The sequence below is a fragment of the Schistocerca americana genome, chromosome 2, assembly GCF_021461395.2.
Source record: "Schistocerca americana isolate TAMUIC-IGC-003095 chromosome 2, iqSchAmer2.1, whole genome shotgun sequence".
Taxonomy (NCBI): domain Eukaryota; kingdom Metazoa; phylum Arthropoda; class Insecta; order Orthoptera; family Acrididae; genus Schistocerca; species Schistocerca americana.
The window spans coordinates 916,181,051-916,200,391 of NC_060120.1; the positions used below are offsets into that span (position 1 = coordinate 916,181,051).

The 19,341-nt window shown below is 43.0% G+C and overlaps 1 protein-coding gene across 1 annotated transcript in view; it reads left to right on the plus strand.

Moving 5' to 3' along the window:
* The first annotated feature begins 4,193 nt into the window (after positions 1 to 4,193).
* Positions 4,194 to 19,341, plus strand: part of LOC124594545 (dehydrogenase/reductase SDR family member 11-like) — a 73,029-nt gene continuing 57,881 nt past the window's right edge. The window contains exon 1 of the mRNA XM_047132917.1: positions 4,194 to 4,325. Within this exon, the coding sequence (XP_046988873.1) occupies positions 4,194 to 4,325 (132 nt within the window). The remainder of the gene's footprint in view (positions 4,326 to 19,341) is intronic.

Here is a 19,341-nt window from a genome sequence, read left to right on the forward strand (position 1 = left end):
ATGGACAGCCTAGCAACAGATAACACTGAAGTTATATTACATAAAATTCACATGAGATACTAAAAGAATACTCCGATTAATGATATCATAAGGGTTTGTTTCCTTTACTCGTTTTGTATATAGAACCGGCAATAAACTTTCTCGAGGAAAGACAGCTGTTGTGGTTAAGGATGAAGGCTTGCACGCTATTACGCAAGTTGGTGTCTTCGAACTATACATCGAAGACATAACTAATGTAGAATATCTTGAAAGGTATCTGGATCGACTGGATACAACATTGTGGAATTAATCGGTCCGCGTAACTGCTACGATCACGATCGAGTATCCGACGAATACAACCAGAAAAAGAACGTGGGCTACTGACACACACGGTCTGTTTACGTACACTATTACGCGCAACCGCTACAGAATACACTTCACTAGGACATAATGCCCTCACAACTACATAGAACAATGTTCTGACCGCTGACTGACATTTGCAACGTACTGCACGTACTGTGGACATTGCACAGGTGCCCATCCGTTGTCAAATAGAGCGGCACAACTTGCAGCCTAAGCTAGGATCTGAATTTATGTTCAAGCATGCATTTTTCGCGATGTTTCTTTATTTTCGTCCAACTCCTGTACAACAACACTCACTCTAATGTCCCTTCCGTATTGAGATTAGTATCAAAGGCTTGCAGTTAAGGCAAATGCAAAGTACAGTTGAAGATGTCATCTGCATTTTTTACTTAAGTGAGTGAAACACGGAAAAAGAAAAACGAAAGGAAGTTGGGAAGATTGTGTTTAACTTCCCGTCGACGTCATTAGAGACAGAGTACAAGCTGGGATTCTCTTAAGAATGGTGAAGGAAATCGCCCGTGCTCTTTCAAAGGAACCATCCCGACATTTGCCTGGAAAGATTTTGGAGAATCACGGAACCCTAAAACTGGATGGCCGGATACGGGTTTGAGTCGGCATCCTCCAAAACGCGAGTCCAGTGTGCTAACCACTGCGCTACCTCGCTCGGGAAAAGAGAAAGAAGGGGCGAAAATACTACACGAAGGAAAAATTTATTACTTCTCACTCCATGAAGCTCTAATTTCTTTGAACTGTCAGATCTGTAAATTAGTTATTGTAAAAGGTATCTTTCTCAATAATTAATGTTTACATTTATTACCTTGTCCTTTAATTTTATTATTTTATGATACATTCTAATCTGAATGACACAGTTTGCATACGCCTTATATTTACGACTATAGAAGATCCATTCACATTTATGTGACCACCATTCAGAAAGCCTAATAACCACCTTTTTAGGCGCAAACGTGCAGGTAGAGAGTCAGTGGTTCTGCGGAAGGTATTGACAAAGGATGTGGAGCCATACCGACATCTGTGCCGCGGCCAGCTGCTCTATGTTCTTCGGTTGAAGATGAATGGCGCGAACGGCCCGATTGAAGCAGTCCCACAGATTTTGATCGGCTTAAATACGGGGAGTTTGGTGACCATGGCGGTACATATTTATCTGCTGTAGACGCAGTTGCGCCGAGGAAGAATCAAACTGAAAGGAGTGGACGTGGCCCCGAGGATAGATGCATTCTTGTGTTGGTCAATTTTGCGTGTGAAAGTAATGTTAGCCAAGGAATGCCATGAAAACATTCACCAGACTATGACGCTTCGTCCTGTACACTTCCGACGATATTGCAGGGCCAGCCACTACTTGTACGAAGAAGCATAAAACATGATTCACATGAAAACACCACCTGTCGCCATTCTGCTGACGTTCAGTTGCGGTTTTGGCGTGCAAATTCCAGCCTCCGTCTCCGACCAACAGCTGTCAGCATAGTTGCATGATCCAGGCGCCTGTTGCGGAGGTGCATGCAAAGCAACATTCGCTGAACGGGCGTTGAGGAGACATACATTTGTGGGCTAACAAAGAAAACGTTGCTAAGTTTTTTGCAAACGTGAACATAAAACTGGTGTGCATGTGATTTGAAAATTAAAAACGCAACGAGTAAGCATCAGTAGCAATAAGAAAACAAGCATTGAATTCGGAGTTAGCCGGCCGCGGTGGCCGAGTGGTTCTAGGCGCTTCAGTCCGGAACTGCGCGACTGCTACGGTCGCAGGTTCGAATCCTGCGTCGGGCATGGCTGTGTGTGGTGTCCTTAGGTTAGTTAGGTTTAAGTAGTTCTAAGTTCTAGGGGACTGATGACCTCAGAAGTTAAGTCCCATAGTGCTCAGAGCCATTTGAACCAAACCGACGTTGAGATATCCTATAATTTATTGTTAACTGTACAACACTTTTATTGTGACGAGTACGATAACGCTTAACGCCAGTCTGTTAAAAATACGTAATTCATGCTCCGTATCAGTTTATACTCCGTGAAGATCATGTTGTAAAGTTCACAAACTGCTGTATGCGTGTCCACGTGTAAACCCAACATTTTGTTGACTAACACATAAGCAGAATAGTACTGTACATTAAAGTCTTCTATCTCGGAAACCATTCGGAATGGGGCGTTTGTCCATATAAAGTTTTTGCCTGCAAATGGTCGTTCCTGTCACATCCCTGAAAAGTGACCATTCCTCCTGGGACACCCTGTACGTAAATTTGTTTCGTGTTTACACATTTATTACTTGGCTGTATGGACCAGTGGCCGAATCTGTTTCAAAGGAGATAATAATACGAGAAACGTTCAGTATGTAATGCAACACATATATCTGAAGGCAGCTTAGTTTTCTTTAGCATTCCAGCACATCACGCTGTTTCCCTCTCTTTTGGATATAAAATCCCATTACGGACTATAATATCCATCCAATGCAAGAGCCTTACGCCACCCTACTGGGAGGGTCTGTATGCCCGCATGGTATCACCTACTGATCAACGTCGGAGTCAACGTTTTGCAGCATCATTAATCACTCCATCATCCACTTAACTGCATCCTGCAGAGAGCATTCTTCATTCGACCAAACAGATCCATGCTTTAGGGTGGATGAGGAAGAAGGTTTTAGTGAAGTTTTGTGAGCTGCTCTTGTGTGCGCAGATTTGTATGACGTTTTGTGTTGTCATGGACATGGTGAAAGTCGCTTGCACTTTTGTGGCAATAAAACGTTGAAGTCGTTCCTTCAATTTCCTGAGGGCAGCACAATAAACTTAAAATAATGGTTCAAATGGCTCTGAGCACTATCGGACTTAACTTCTGAGGTCATCAGTCCCCTAGAACTTAGAACTACTTAAACCTATCTAACCTAAGGACATCGCACACATCCATGCCCGAGGCCCGTAGCGGTCGCGTGGTTCCCAACTGTAGCGCCTAGAACCGCTCGGCCACCCTGGCCGGCAATAAACTTCAGTGTTGATCGTTGCACCATGAGGGAGGGCAACAAAGTGTCCACACTAACAACAGATATGTTCAGTTGTGGAGCGAGGTGTTTGACTGTGATTCGTCGAATGAGAATGTCGGCACGTTTCAACACTGCATGAGTCACATCCACTTGCACCGAACCAGCAGGTGGGATATCGCTCAGGTTTGTACTTTTGTTCACTGCCAGGCTTCTGCAGACGGTCTGCAAGCGCTTATGAATATCTTCGAAGCTCTGGATTTCCTCCAAAACAAACATAATGACAGCGCTCTCCTTGGAATGCATTTCCGTTAGAGATGACACTTCGAAGCCTACGTATAACGCCGTCACATAACGGAACTTCGTGGAACTATAGTAGGTGAAGCGGGAATATTCCACAATGACCCTCAACAATTCTTAATGTTTTGAACCGAAACTGACAAAGGAAAAAAAAAAAGTGTTACATTGCTCATTGAACGCCCCTCGTGGAATGATGCCTTCATTTCGAGAGTGGAGTTTGCTCCGCCAGCGTTATGTTTAGAACAAATGCTGATACGTATTTATTTATTTAGTTATAGTGCAGTTAGGACGAATGTCGTTGTGAATAAAACCAAAACTGCACTTGTTCTTTTTCCAGGTTTTAGAAGCTACTCGTTAAGGATGAAACCTGCTGGACAGTAATGCGCCTGTCCGCATCGTTTCACTGAACGTGTCCATTGGACAAACAGATCTGTTTGCGCCCCGGCGGAGAGGGATATGGACTGCGACGGGGCGATAACGAGCTGCCCTGCCGGACTTCACGCGGGCAGCCTGCCCACTGAAGGCAAAGATCCGCCGCGCTAGTGGCTGCGCCGCGCCACTTGCTGTCAGGATGGAGCGGTACGCAGGTCGCGTTGCCCTGGTTACAGGCGCCAACTCTGGTATCGGTGCCGCCACTGCACGGGCGCTGCTCCAGAAGGGGCTCAAGGTCGTCGGTCTCGACAAGAGGATCGACATGATCAAGGTAATTAATTAACCAGCAGCCTCGGCGCACCAACTGAAAACAGTACAGTTTCAAAAACTGCGCCAATACTTATGTTTCTAGCATTGTTTAGCTAGCTTTAATAGAAGTACTAAGGTTGTCAGTGCTAAAGAAAAATCAGTTGATGTGGACGGATAAGGTATTGTTTCTTTCTACTTTTGAGTCAATCACTTTTTTATGGTACAGTCGTAACTGGTTTTCGGTCTTCAAAGACCAACCTGAAATGCTACAATAGAGAATAGAAAACCTTAAAATAAGACATGAAAAAGGTGGAATTACGTTCACTGGATTTACTTGGGAGCTTAGTAATGTGCTACAACAATGCATATAGTTCACACCTGTCGGCGGCATTTGATGAACAAGTGCTCATCACCGTTCCTACAAACGGCTGTCGTTTTTCCCAAAATGTATTAACAATTATTGGTGCTAAAAAACCGCGACTGTAAGACTGTAACACTGTAAAAAGTAGTGTTGGAACTTGTCGATGTATTCACAGAGATTCGAAACGCGCGATCTCATGTCGGCAAACAACGAAACTAAGACTTTCCTTAACGTTGCGTGTGGCTTATACATTTACATTTGTGAAACCCTTCCCTAGTTAGAGATTAAATAATATTAGATTGTGATAACAAACTGCAGAGTAGCTCGCGGTCTAGGTTTGATTGATAGACGACAGTTTGTAGATGATAGTTTGTTTGTGAGACTGGGAAACCAACGAATCCGTCTCGAGTCGAAGCTTTTTCTCTCTCTTTCTTTTGTTTCTTTAATGTATAATTCTGCATCTTTATACATTATCCGCAAGCCACCGTACGGTGCATGACGGATGGTATCTTGTACCATCACCAGTATTTCCATTTTGTGTTCCACTCGAAAATGGAGAGAGGGGAAAACGACTGTCTACGTGCCTCCATACGCTCCCTAATTTGCGCTACCTTCGTGGACCATCGTTAAACGTACTTTGGCAGCAGCAGAAACGTTTGGAAGTCAGCCACAAATGGTCTTCGAATTTTCTCAGTAGTGTTTACTGAAATGGACATCGTCTTCTGTCGATGGATTCCCATGTACTTTCACGAAGCATCTCCGTGATACTCGCGCGTTGCTCGAACCTATGCTGACAAATCAAGTAGACCGCCTCGGAGTTGCTTCTACATCTTTCTTTAATGTGACATGCTAGGGATCCCAAATACTGCAACACTATTCAAGAATCCCTCCCACAAGAATTGTGGTCATGGTCTCCTTCACATATGAACTAACTTTTCATTCGAATCCTCCCAAAGAATTTTAATCGACAATACGCCTTCCACATGTGCTCGTTTCATTTCATATTGTTTTTCAACGTTACACGGAGATACAGTGAGCATAACGGGGGTATGTACAGATATTTCTATTGGTGGCTGAGGACGGTGCACTGAACATTACATCAGTATTGTGTCACTGCAGACTAAAAATTATAGACAATACAAATCATACGTTATAAGGCTGGATAGCGCTTTCAGGCACATGATTCAAGAGCAAATCGTGAATGCCTGCATTTCTCCTGGACAGCAGGTCTGGTGTGAAGTATCAAAGTCAGGCTGCAAAACGGTTAGTGTATATTGACAGGCGTAGTCCACTTAGTAGTGCGGTGTGCCCATGCAGAAAACATCAGGTCGTGAAGTTTCTGATGTGTTTTTGAGAAGACTTTTCCACACAAAGAAAAAACAACCAAATGTTGTGTGAACATATTAAGGTGTCTTGTATAAAAATATCTGCACCTAAACCTGTTACAACCTGTATAATAGCGTGCCTGTGACAAGCAGCACAACACCAATACGGTGTCCGAATATTACAGGGTTGTTTTTCCTACTCATCCGCATTAACAGACATTCTTTGTGCAAGGTGTCATTCATAACACCAAATTGAAATTATCTCCAACTTATCCTGTAGCCTCTAAGAAACTCAACGAAAGAACTATTCCTTACACTGCAGTCTCGTCAGCAAATAGTCGCCCTATGCGTTACATCGTTTATCAACGTATAGAGAATAAGACCGGTCCCGTCACTCGTCCCTGGTGTGCTCCCGACGACAATCTGGTCTCATTTGTCGTCTGAGGAAACCTACTGGGTACTATTACTTAAAACTCATCGAGTCACTCAATATCTGGGAACCTATTCCATGTTCTCGAACCTTCGTTAAGTACGCAATAGGGCGCAATCTCGAATAAATTCTTTAAACCTAGGAAAATAAAATTTGCCTGTTGCCTTTCGTTCGTGATTCGCAGGTTATCGTACGCGAAAAGGACAAGCTGAATTTTGCACGAGAGATGTTTTCTATGTCTCTGCTGATTTGCGGACAGAAACTTTTCTGTGCAAAAGTAATTCATTCTTTTGAACTCAGAATATGTTCATCAATTCTCCAGCGAAGCTACTTCAATGATATTGGTCTGTACCATTGTGGATCCGTTCTTTCGCTCTTTTTATACACAGGAGTCACCTGCGCATTTTTCCACTCGCTTGGGACTTCGCTTTGGGCGACAGGCTATGCAAACTACGTAACGGACCAGTGCCAAAGAGTACTCTCCGTAACACCGAACAGGGATTCCATACCCACCTGACGTCATATATGTTTTCAGCTTTTTCAGTTGCTCCTGTATAACAAAGATGGCTATTACATGGTCTTTTATACGAGAGACTGTGCGACGGTCGGACGATGATGTCTTACTATCTTCCTGCGTGAATTACTTTTTAAACGCGAAATTAAAGCTATTGTTCATATTACTGCCTTCTATTGTCTCACCAGACTGGACTGGTCCATGACCGACTGAATAGAAACCTTCTACTCAGTTACTGATTTTATGTACGGCCAAAGTTTTCTCCACGTCTAGTCAAGATCTGCTATTGTATGGAGGTAGAAGTTGTGTGCTTCTTGTGTCTACTTATAGATACATGGGTTTCTGCTAACTTTCGCCTGGCGTCTGTTCCGTTTCCCTTTTTGAACCAAGTGCAGAATTCGCTGCTTCCTCGGAATTTTCCGAATTTTGTTATTAAACCAGAGTGGCTCTTGTCTGTCCCTAACCCACTCAGTAGGTGGCTAGGTTTGCTGTGGTGACAGACTGACCTATAGCGCGCTGCGATGTCTTGGTTAAGATTGTAAGGTGACAGGTTTGCTGTTTAGTGAACAGCGGGAACCAACAGTAAAAAGCTTTTTAGTGTGATGCTATGTGTTGCCTAATTGACGTCTTCAATATTTTTATTTGTAAGTCTCAATTGTAGATGTCGTTCGTGTGTTTTGTTAACAAAGTCTACTTCCGTTATTGTGGATGTGGCTTGGATCGTGTTGCTATAACGGCGATGTTATTAACGCTGACAAATTTGCAGTCCCAAGAAATAACCAACGAACGTGGTCACTCATACGAAAAACATTTAGAAAGACGATAACCGAGAAATGGAACATTCGCCCTAATCAGCAGCCTGTTACATTGAGTGATCCTTGTCGTTTCCTTGACGTACAATATAACACATGAAAAACACAATATTGTGTATGATTTACAGGATTAATTTATATAGTCAGCCGGTGTACAAGGCCATCATGATACGTTAAGCCACTATCGCCGACAAAGGTGTTACAATATTTGTAAACAATATTCGATAATCTGTTACTCATCCAGACTGGGGCAAAAACACATAGTACATGTAATTTTTTACAGTGCGGTGGTAACACAGTTAAAAAGGTAAAAGTTTGAACAGTATATAGATATAAAGGGAGAAAACGAGGAAAAACGTTAACACTAAACTCGAGAGCACTGCCTATGTAACAATATACATTAATGAAATGAAACATTATGGTGTCAAAGAAATTTTTTTCAAGTTCATACATCTGTGATGTATATATGCAGACAGACGTAACGGATGATAATTTCTACGATGACTGGGATTCAAACGTAGTTCTCCTGCTCACTATGTAGATGTGCTAACCATTACGCCACTCTGACATAGTGGTTTTGCGCAGATGCAAGGACTACCCTAGGAAGCCTCCCTCCTCTACCAAACTCCCATTCGTTCCCTGGCCCACTAGGTATATGATCTTAACTCTAAAGGCATAGAAACCCAGATTCGAATTCCGGCCGTAGTACAAATTTTCATTCGTCACTTTAGTCTGAATATATACAATTTATATTAAATTAACAATCCCAATAACGTTAGTACTTTTACAAGGCTAATAAAAAGCAGCTTGAAGAGGTTTTACATATGGAAAGTGAGACAGAAACAGAGTTAAAGATAAATTGGGCAACTGTAACAACAGAATTTATGAAGTACATAAACAATCACAATAAAATAGAAATAAATACAGGAAACTGGACGAGTGGAAAAGACCAGGCAGCGTGAGATAGAATGGAAACCTGAGAGAATTAAGAGATGTTTAGAGGAGGAGAAGTACTGAGCTGGGTTCTGTCATTGAATATTAAATCAGAATTGTTGGCCACATACTTGTTGATTTCCAGGCCCTCCAATAGACTGAGTTTGTGGCCTTAGTCTGCTAAGCGCCATGGGACTCTCAGTGGTAGCTGTGATCTTATCAGTACACGCTCAGGTAACGTGGACTCATCATTCTACGATCTTCAGCTGATTTTATGCTCTACCAGCCAAGTTGCAACTTCTTTACCTGATTGGCTAATATAAAATTAATCAGAATCAGGACAAATAGTTTTGTATATCTCATTTTTGTCAGCACCTGGGTCTTGCCTTTGCTATACATTGGGCTTTGTGTTCTTCACATGGAGGGAAATTCTATAGTGGAAAGATGTCAGTGTTTCCGCTACATCTTTTGATACTTCTCCTAGGTATGGTATTGTACACTATTCTTGCAATAAATGCAAAGACCAGCAGGGGGAGCACAGAAAAGGAGTAGAATGTTTGATTCTTGTTTCTGATGACAGGTGTGATCTGTCAGCACAGGTTTGTAGCTACTGTTTGTAACACGAAATTTGTGCCTCAGTCTACATGATTGACATCTTTTCCAGTTTTATGATACAGCAGTGTCCTGTTGTTAACAAGAACAATGCTGCTTCGAACATGTATGCATGTCAGGCACTCTGGCGACTACAGCTGTTATCATATACATGGAACGTATTCAAAGTTGTGAATACGAACAACCATCAGCTGAATAAGAGAAGAATGACAGAGAAAATTTGTGCCAGCACGTGAGTCGAACCCAAACTTCGAACTTTACATGAGTAGTCACGTTAACTGCTTTCCTTTCCATGCACGACTCACAGCCAGACCTAATCTTCCATATGTCGTCGTTGCTGCAACACAACCTTTACTCGTATTCTGTACGTATTCGTGTACCGCAGCTGTCGGTGTCTAGTGTAATCGATGGAATACTGCGAACGTTTTCAGATGTCAGTGAGTCCTGTAACAGAGGCAGGTTGTGGGGAGCACCCCAGTATTCACCCAGTGGGATGTGGAAAACCACCTAAAAACCACATCCAGGCTGGCCACCACACCAGCCTTATTTGGTAACCGCCAGGCGAATTCGATCTGGGGCCGGCGCGCTTACCTGAGTCTAGGAAGCAGCGCGTTCGTGCTCTTGGCTAACCTGGCTTTAATAATACTGGATCAGCTATCTCTACTAAATCAACCCCTGTTTCCTCTTCTATCACATTAGACAAATCTTCCCCCTCATAGAGGCTTTAAATGTGTTATTTCCATCTACCCACTTTCTCCTCTGCCTTTAACAGTGGAATTCCTATTGTGCTCTTAATGATATCATCCTTGCTTTTGATGTCACCGATGGTCGTTTTGGCTTTCCTGTATGCTGAGTCTGTCCTTCCAACAGTCGTTTTCCATTTCTCTGCATTTCGCCTTAGCTTCCCTGCACTTCCTATTTATTTCATTTCTGAGCGATTTGTATATCTGTATTCCTGAGTTATCCAGAACATTTTTCATCGCTCAACTTAAGCACATCTTCTGTTACCCTTAGTTTCTTCACAGTTACCTTATTTGTACCTATGTTTTTGTTTCCAACTTCTATGATTGTCCTTTTTAGAGATGTCCATTCCTCTTCAACAGTACTGCCTACTGAGCTATTCCTTAACGCTGTATCTGTAGCCTTAAGGAACTTCAAGTGTCTTAAACTTCAGCCTACTCTTCCTCGCTTCTATATTGTGATCTGAGTCTATACATGCTCATGGGTACCTCTTAGAATCCAGTATCTGATTTGGGTGTCTCTGTCTGACCATGATGTAATCTAACTGAAATCTACCCGTATCACCTGGCCTTTTCCAAGTATACTTCCTCCTCTTTTAATTCTTGAACAGAGTATTCGGTAGTATTAATTGAAGTTTATTATGGAACTCAATTAGTCTTTCTCTTCTCTCATTCCTTGTCCCAAGCAAATATTCTCCTGTAACTTTCCTTCTATTCCTTCCAGTCCCCTATGACTATTAGATTTTCATATCCCTTTACATACTATGTTACCCTTCCAACATCCTCATATACTTTCGCTATTTCTTCATCTTCAGCTTGCAAAGTTGGCATGTATACCTGATTTATCATTGGCGCTGTTGGTTTGCTGTCGATTGTGACAAGAACTACACTATCACTGGCCTGCTCACAGTTGCATTCCCTCTGCCCTACCTTCCTGATTATGAAGAATCCTACTCCAATTATCCTATTTTATGCTGCTGTTGATATCACCCTATACTCATCTGACCAGAAATCATCGTCTTTCTTCCATTTCACTTTAGTGGCCCCTACTATACCTAGATTGAGCCTTTGCATTTCTCTTTTCAGATTTTCTGGTTTCCCTGCCACATACAAGCTCGTGACATTGAATGCACTGACTCAGGGAATTTACCCTTTCGTTGATTATTCAGTCTTTTTGTCATGGCCACCTTCCACTTGACAGTCCCCTCCTGGAGATCCAAATGAGGGACTATTCCGGAATCTTTAGCCAATGGAGGGAACATCATGACAATTCATTCCATTACAGGAGACATTTCCTGTGGATACACATTACGTGTCTTTAGTGCAGTGGTTTCCATTGCCTTCCGAATCCTCGTAACATTGATCATTGAAGATTCTTCCGCCTTCAGGGCAGTTTCCCACCCCAAGGACAGGAGAGTGCCCTGAACCTCTGTCCCCTCCTCTGCCCTCTTGACAAAGCCTTTGGCAGAATGAGCGTGACTTCTCATGCTGGATGTCATGGGCCTTCAGTACTGATTATTATATAGAATTTAAGCAGTGGCGGTATTTGTACCTGGGACTGAGGACGTTTTGTTTACTAATCAAAGATGCTACCCCTAGACCACAGGTTAATTATGCCCCATTAAAACTGTGTGCTGCAGATTGGAGTGGACCTCTAAGTAGTGAAGAAACAAATGCATCAACATACTGTGTAAAATTTAGAGTCATGTTAGAAGAGATTGCTCCCACATGAGACACCAGAAGCAGTAAATAGTTGGTGACCAGGTGATGTTACAGGTTACAGCGGTAGTTGGGGAGCCTTCATTATAGTGCACTTTTGATATCAAATTGAGGTGTAAATTAGTGAAATTGCAACAGCTGATTGATTTATGACGTTGACCTAATGTTCTGTTAAGTGGTTTTTCATGTAACTCCTCCCCTTCTACATCCCCTTAACCTGTTGTTCTGTTAATTGATCTGTGACACCCTGGGGGCTGATCTATGACTCACTGAGGACAATCCGTCCATCTGAGAAATCCCCACCCTTCACTCCTCCACCTTTTCATCCTCATCCTCCTCAACCCCTCTAGGAATTCCCCTCACCAATACAAGCACACCATTGGTATGAAATTAATTGACTAATTAACTAAATTGATCAATTAACTATCCCTCCCCCTCTAGGAAATATTCCAGTCCTCCTTCCCCTCTGTCACTCCCCTCCCCACCCCTCACCCACCTGTAAACTGGAGGGGGGAAGGCTCAGTTGATTTGAAGGGATATTGATGGTGATGTATGGAATATTGCTTACACAACATCTGTTAGACAAGCCAATGTGTGGAATATAATTTATTTTAGCTGTTTATGGGATACAAGGCAGTGTATGGAATGTAGTTTGTTTATTTATTTATTTAGAGAATTTGGTGGGAAATCGATTCCATTGTATGGAATATTGTCTAAACAATTTCTGGTAGACAAGGCAATGTGTGGAATATTGTTTCCTTGAAAAATTTATGGGATACAAGGCTATGTTTGGAATATAGTTGATTGATTTATTTATTTAAAGAAGCTGTTGTGAATTGATTGCGGTGCGCAGAATACCGTTTATTTAAACAATTTGTGGATGACAAGGCAGTATGGAAAAATAAACAACTGTAGCGCATCTTTATTCCGATCACGCAAGGAATACTGTCTTGAAACACTCACCACATGTAAACATACTGTCACAGATCGCCCTACACATCTGTAGAAAAAGCTCCCCATTGTGTTGCTGACTGCCAGACCAGGCTAACCCTGCACAAATAAAGCATTAGGTAGCGGCACCCCTTTCAAGTCTGATACCAGACTCACTTCCTGCCTCCCTCCCTCCCTCACTCACACACTCCCCCACTCCCCCACTTCCCCGCTCCCCCACTGCCCCACTCCATCACTCCCTCACTCTCTTTCTCTCTCTCGGTCTCAAGTAATTACTTCCTGTTTGTGTGAACCAACGTACACAAAAACACATAGGCCGAGATGTCCACTCCACACCTCTCTTCCATTCTCCATCCAAAAATGGTTTATATGGCTCTGAGCACTATGGGACATAACATCTGAGGTCATCAGTCCTCTAGAACTTAGAACTACTTAAACCTAAGTAACCTAAGGACATCACACACATCCATGCCCGAGGCAGGATTCGAACCTGCAACAATAATGGTCGCGTGGTTCCCGACTGAAGCGCATAGAACTTCTCGGTCACACGGGCCGGCATTCCCCCTTCCCCTCTACCAATCTAGTGCTGCGCATTTCTGTGGCCTGACGCACTGCATGTGTACATCCACACCTGAGCACACTGTATGTATGAGTGTTTCAGTGATCTCTGGCATCTAACAGTAATAACTGCTACTTGGGGCTAGAACTTGGTTTAAATGGGTGATGTTCACTGCTTCTAAGTGTTGTCCAGTGGACTCTGTCTCACAGGGGAAAGTTGGGAGTGGTATTCGTTGTTGTTACTACCCCTCATGTGGTAGACACTTTCTCCTCCTCCTTCACCCTGTTGTAGCTGAGAGACTCATTTTAGGGATTATTGCTTTAAAAACCCAATCACAACTCTAAATTCCCCATTGTGCGATTTATTGATTCCGGTAGTGGTATTGCAAGCTTGCACACCATTGAAAACCCTCCACAGATTGTTTAGGGACATAGCATCCAACTGAGCTGAAATGTGAAATTTTCGGCTTACTTCAATGTAGTGGACTTTCTACCAAATGACCCAACCATACCAGTACACACCAATAGGTTCAAATGGCTCTGAGCGCTATGGGACTTAACTTCTAAGGTCATCAGTCCCCTAGAACTTTTTTTATTTTATTTGTTATTTTATTTATTTATTTATTGTTCAGTGGGACCAAATTAAGGAGAAGTCTCCATGGTCATGGAACGAGTCAATACATGAAATTATAACACGATATTAGAAACAGATAAAATGAAATATAAAAAACATATTCAGGTGACAAGTCGTAAGTTTAAATGAAGAAAATCAACAATGTAATGCTGGAATTTGCTTAATTTTTTAACTCTTCCAGTAGCTCCTCGACAGAATAGAAGGAGTGAGCCATGAGGAAACTCTTCAGTTTAGACTTAAAAGAGTTTGGGCTACTGCTAAGATTTTTGAGTTCTTGTGGTAGCTCATTGAAAATGGATGCAGCAGAATACTGCACTCCTTTCTGCACAAGAGTCAAGGAAGTGCATTCTACATGCAGATTTGATTTCTGCCTAGTATTAACTGAGTGAAAGCTGCTAACTCTTGGGAATAGGCTAATATTGCTAACAACAAACGACATTAAAGAAAATATATACTGTGAGGGCAATGTCAGAATTCCCAGATTTTTTTAGTAGGGGTCGACAAGACGTTCTCGAACTTACACCACATATAGCTCGAACAGCCCGTTTTTGAGCCAAAAATACCCTTTTTGAATCAGAAGAATTACCCCAGAAAATAATACCATACGACATAAGCGTATGAAAATATGCGAAGTAGACTACTTTTCGTGTTGAAGTGTCACTTATTTCAGATATTGTTCTAATGGTAAATAAAGCAGCATTTAGCTTCTGAACAAGATCCTGGACGTGGGCTTTCCACAACAGCTTACTATCTATCCGAACGCCTAGGAACTTGAACTGTTCCGTCTCGCTTATAATATGCCTATTCTGTCTGATCAAATATCGGTTCTTGTTGAATTGTGAGTTAGAAACTGTAAAAACTGAGTCTTACTGTGATTTATCATCAAATTATTTTCCACAAGCCACAAACTTATTTCATGAACTACATTATTTGTTACTGTTTCAATATTGCACACAAGATCCATCACTATCAAGCTGGTGTCATCAGCAAACAGAAATATTTTTGAATCACCTGTAATACTAGAAGGCATATCATTTATATAAATAAGAAACAGCAGTGGCCCCAGCACCGACCCTCGGGGAACGCCCCACTTAACAGTGCCCCATTGGGACTGAACATCACTACCACTCTCAATATTGCGGAGAATTACCCTCTGCTTTCTGTTCTTAAAGTAAGAGGCGAACCAATTGTAAGCTACTCCCCTTACTCCATAATGGTCCAACTTCTGCAGTAATATTTTGTGGTCAGCACAGTCAAAAGCCTTCGTTAAATCAAAGAAAACACTTAGCGTTCGCAACCTTTTATTTAATCCGTCCAAAACCTCACAGAGAAAAGAGAATATAGCATTTTCAGTTGTTAAGCCATTTCTAAAACCAAACTGAACATTTGACAGCAAATTATGTGAATTTAAATGCTCCAGTAACCTTGTATATACAACCTTTTCGATAACTTTAGCAAACACCGATGGCATAGAAATAGGTCTAAAATTGTCAACATTACCAATGTCTCCCTTTTTATAAAGTGGCTTCACTACCGAGTACTTTAATCGGTCAGGAAACCGATCACTCCTAAAGGACAAGTTAAAGATATGGCTGAGAACTGGGCTAACATACATAGAACAATACTTCAGTATTCTGCTAGATACCCCGTCATATCCATGAGAGTTTTTGGTCTTTAGTGATTTAATTATTAACTCAATCTCCCTCTTGTCAGTATCATGGCGGAGCATTTCAGGTAACAGTCTCGGAACACTTTTTCTAAGAGCGCTATATGATTCCCTGTTGGGACTAGGTTTCTATTTAGTTCACCTGCTATATTCAGAAAGTGATTATTAAATACTGTACATATATGCGACTTATCAGTAACACGGACATTCCCACTACGCACTGATTCTATATCCTCGACCTGTCTATGCAGACCAGCAACTTCCTTTATGACTGACCATATGGTTTTAATTTTATCCTGAGACTTAGCTATTCTACCTCCATACCACATACTTTTTGCCTTCCTAACAACATTTTTAAGCACCTTACAATACTGTTTTTAATGGGCTGCTGCATTTAGATTTTGACTGTTTCTAACGTTTTGATATAGTTCCCACTTTGTTCTACAAGATATTCTTATCCCTCTAGTCAGCCACCCAGGCTGCGTGTTTGTGCTAGTACCCTGTTTTGAACGTTCTAACGGAAAGCAACTTTCAAAGAGCATGAGAAAAGTCTTGAGAAAAGCATTATATTTATCGTCTACTGTATCAGCATTATAAACATCTTGCCACTCTAGTTCCTTTATAAGGTTTACAAAGGTCTCTACAGCAACTGGATCAGCTTTCCTGAACAGCTGATGACTATATTTAACACGTGTTGCAGCACAAAAATCTTTTGAAGTTAAAATTTGTGCATCATGATCTGAAAGGCCATTCACCTTTTTGCTAACAGAATGCCCTTCTAGTAATGAGGAATGAACAAAAATGTTGTCTATGGTTGTTCTACTGTTCCCTTGCACTCTCGTTGGAAAGAATACGGTTTGCATAAGATTATATGAATTAAAGAGGTCTACCAGCATCCTTTTCCTTGCACAATCACTTATACAACTAATATTGAAGTCACCACATATAACTAACTTTTTGTATTTCCTATAAAGTGAACCAAGAACCTCCTCTAGCTTTAACAAAAATGTTGTGAAATCGGAGTTTGGGGATCTATAAATAACAATAGTTAGAAGTTTAGCTCCATTGAATTTAACCACACCTGCACAACATTCAAACACCTTTTCAGTGCAGCACTTTGAAACATCAATTGACTCAAATGGGATGCCATTTTTCACATACATGGCTACTCCCCCACACCGCAAAGAGCTCCTCGAAAAGCTACCAGCCAACCTGTATCCTGGTAAAGGAAGCCTCTGAATTATCTCCTTATTTAAGAAGTGTTCAGATATACCAATAATTTCAGAGTCAACATCTATATGCATTCACTAACTTTATCTCTAATACCTTGTATATTTTGATGAAATATACTAATTCCCTCATTACTCAGATACCTAAGCTTTGTCAAAAGTGATTCCCTTGTTAGAGAGACTTCCCTTAAGCAGGAATACCTATCAGCTGACTTCAATCTAAAAACGGTGCAGCTCTAACACCCACTACTGCAGGAATTTTCCCATGAGTGATCCCACCAACCCCACTTATAAGCTTTGCCAACCTCCCCTTCCCATACCTGTTGAGGCGCAGGCCATGTCTAGTGAAACCCGTCCTGCTGATAGACTCCACTGACACCACTGAAATGTGACCCATGCTTTCTGTCATCAGACTGTCATTAGAACTACTTAAATCTAACTAACCTAAGGACATCACACACATCCATGCCCGAGGCAGGATTCGAACCTACGACCGTAGCGGTCGCGCGGTTCCAGACTGTAGCGCCTTTAACCGCTTGGCCACCCCGGCTGGCACACCAACAGGAAGCAACAGAAAAAAAAAATCAGAAAGATTTGGGAACTGGGCAGTTGTGGGAACTAATCACACTAAATACACTCCTGGAAATGGAAAAAAGAACACATTGACACCGGTGTGTCAGACCCACCATACTTGCTCCGGACACTGCGAGAGGGCTGTACAAGCAATGATCACACGCACGGCACAGCGGACACACCAGGAACCGCGGTGTTGGCCGTCGAATGGCGCTAGCTGCGCAGCATTTGTGCACCGCCGCCGTCAGTGTCAGCCAGTTTGCCGTGGCATACGGAGCTCCATCGCAGTCTTTAACACTGGTAGCATGCCGCGACAGCGTGGACGTGAACCGTACGTACAGTTGACGGACTTTGAACGAGGGCGTATAGTGGGCATGCGGGAGGCCGGGTGGACGTATCGCCGAATTGCTCAACACGTGGGGCGTGAGGTCTCCACAGTACATCGATGTTGTCGCCAGTGGTCGGCGGAAGGTGCACGTGCCCGTCGACCTGGGACCGGACCGCAGCGACGCACGGATGCACGCCAAGACCGTAGGATCCTACGCAGTGCCGTAGGGGACCGCACCGCCACTTCCCAGCAAATTAGGGACACTGTTGCTCCTGGGGTATCGGCGAGGACCATTCGCAACCGTCTCCATGAAGCTTGGCTACGGTCCCGCACACCGTTAGGCCGTCTTCCGCTCACGCCCCAACATCGTGCAGCCCACCTCCAGTGGTGTCGCGACAGGCGTGAATGGAGGGACGAATGGAGACGTGTCGTCTTCAGCGATGAGAGTCGCTTCTGCCTTGGTGCCAATGATGGTCGTATGCGTGTTTGGCGCCGTGCAGGTGAGCGCCACAATCAGGACTGCATACGACCGAGGCACACAGGGCCAACACCCAGCATCATGGTGTGGGGAGCAATCTCCTACTCTGGCCGTACACCACTGGTGATCGTCGAGGGGACGCTGAATAGTGCACGGTACATCCAAACCGTCATCGAACCCATCGTTCTACCATTCCTAGACCGGCAAGGGAACTTGCTGTTCCAACAGGACAATGCACGTCCGCATGTATCCCGTGCCACCCAACGTGCTCTAGAAGGTGTAAGTCAACTACCCTGGCCAGCAAGATCTCCGGATCTGTCCCCCATTGAGCATGTTTGGGACTGGATGAAGCGTCGTCTCACGCGGTCTGCACGTCCAGCACGAACGCTGGTCCAACTGAGGCGCCAGGTGGAAATGGCATGGCAAGCCGTTCCACAGAACTACATCCAGCATCTCTACGATCGTCTCCATGGGAGAATAGCAGCCTGCATTGCTGCGAAAGGTGGATATACACTGTACTAGTGCCGACATTGTGCATGCTCTGTTGCCTGTGTCTATGTGCCTGTGGTTCTGTCAGTGTGATCATGTGATGTATCTGACCCCAGGAATGTGTCAATAAAGTTTCCCCTTCCTGGGACAATGAATTCACGGTGTTCTTATTTCAATTTCCAGGAGTGTATACTAATCCTAGTATCCACCATAGCATGCAAGGAAAAACTGACTACTCACGAAGAGTATCGATTTAATTAGTCAATCAATCAGATAGAATGAGAGAGTATTTCCAAACCATGCACACCTGGGGGTTTATCACCTATCCATTACTTTGTTCTTCTGACTGTCTTTCTCCATATGGCACAGGTTTCCATAGAAGTGAAATTGTGAGAAGAAAGGGATATAGCGACAACCAGTTTCAGGTAAGCATAAGTGAGGAGGGGAACAGGGGGATGGAACGGAGGAGGGGTGGGAAAGACATCTTGGTATGAGAGAGGGAGAGAGAGAGAGAGAGAGAGAGAGATGCAGGAAGTTAGTCTTGTATCAAGTATGATAAGGATGCCACTACCTGATGTTTTGTTTGCAGTGACCTGCACTGGGAAGAGTGATCAGTCCGCCAGTGAGTGACATGATCGGAACAAAAAAATGCCAAAGCTCTTTAAATTTTCCATATGGCCTTATCA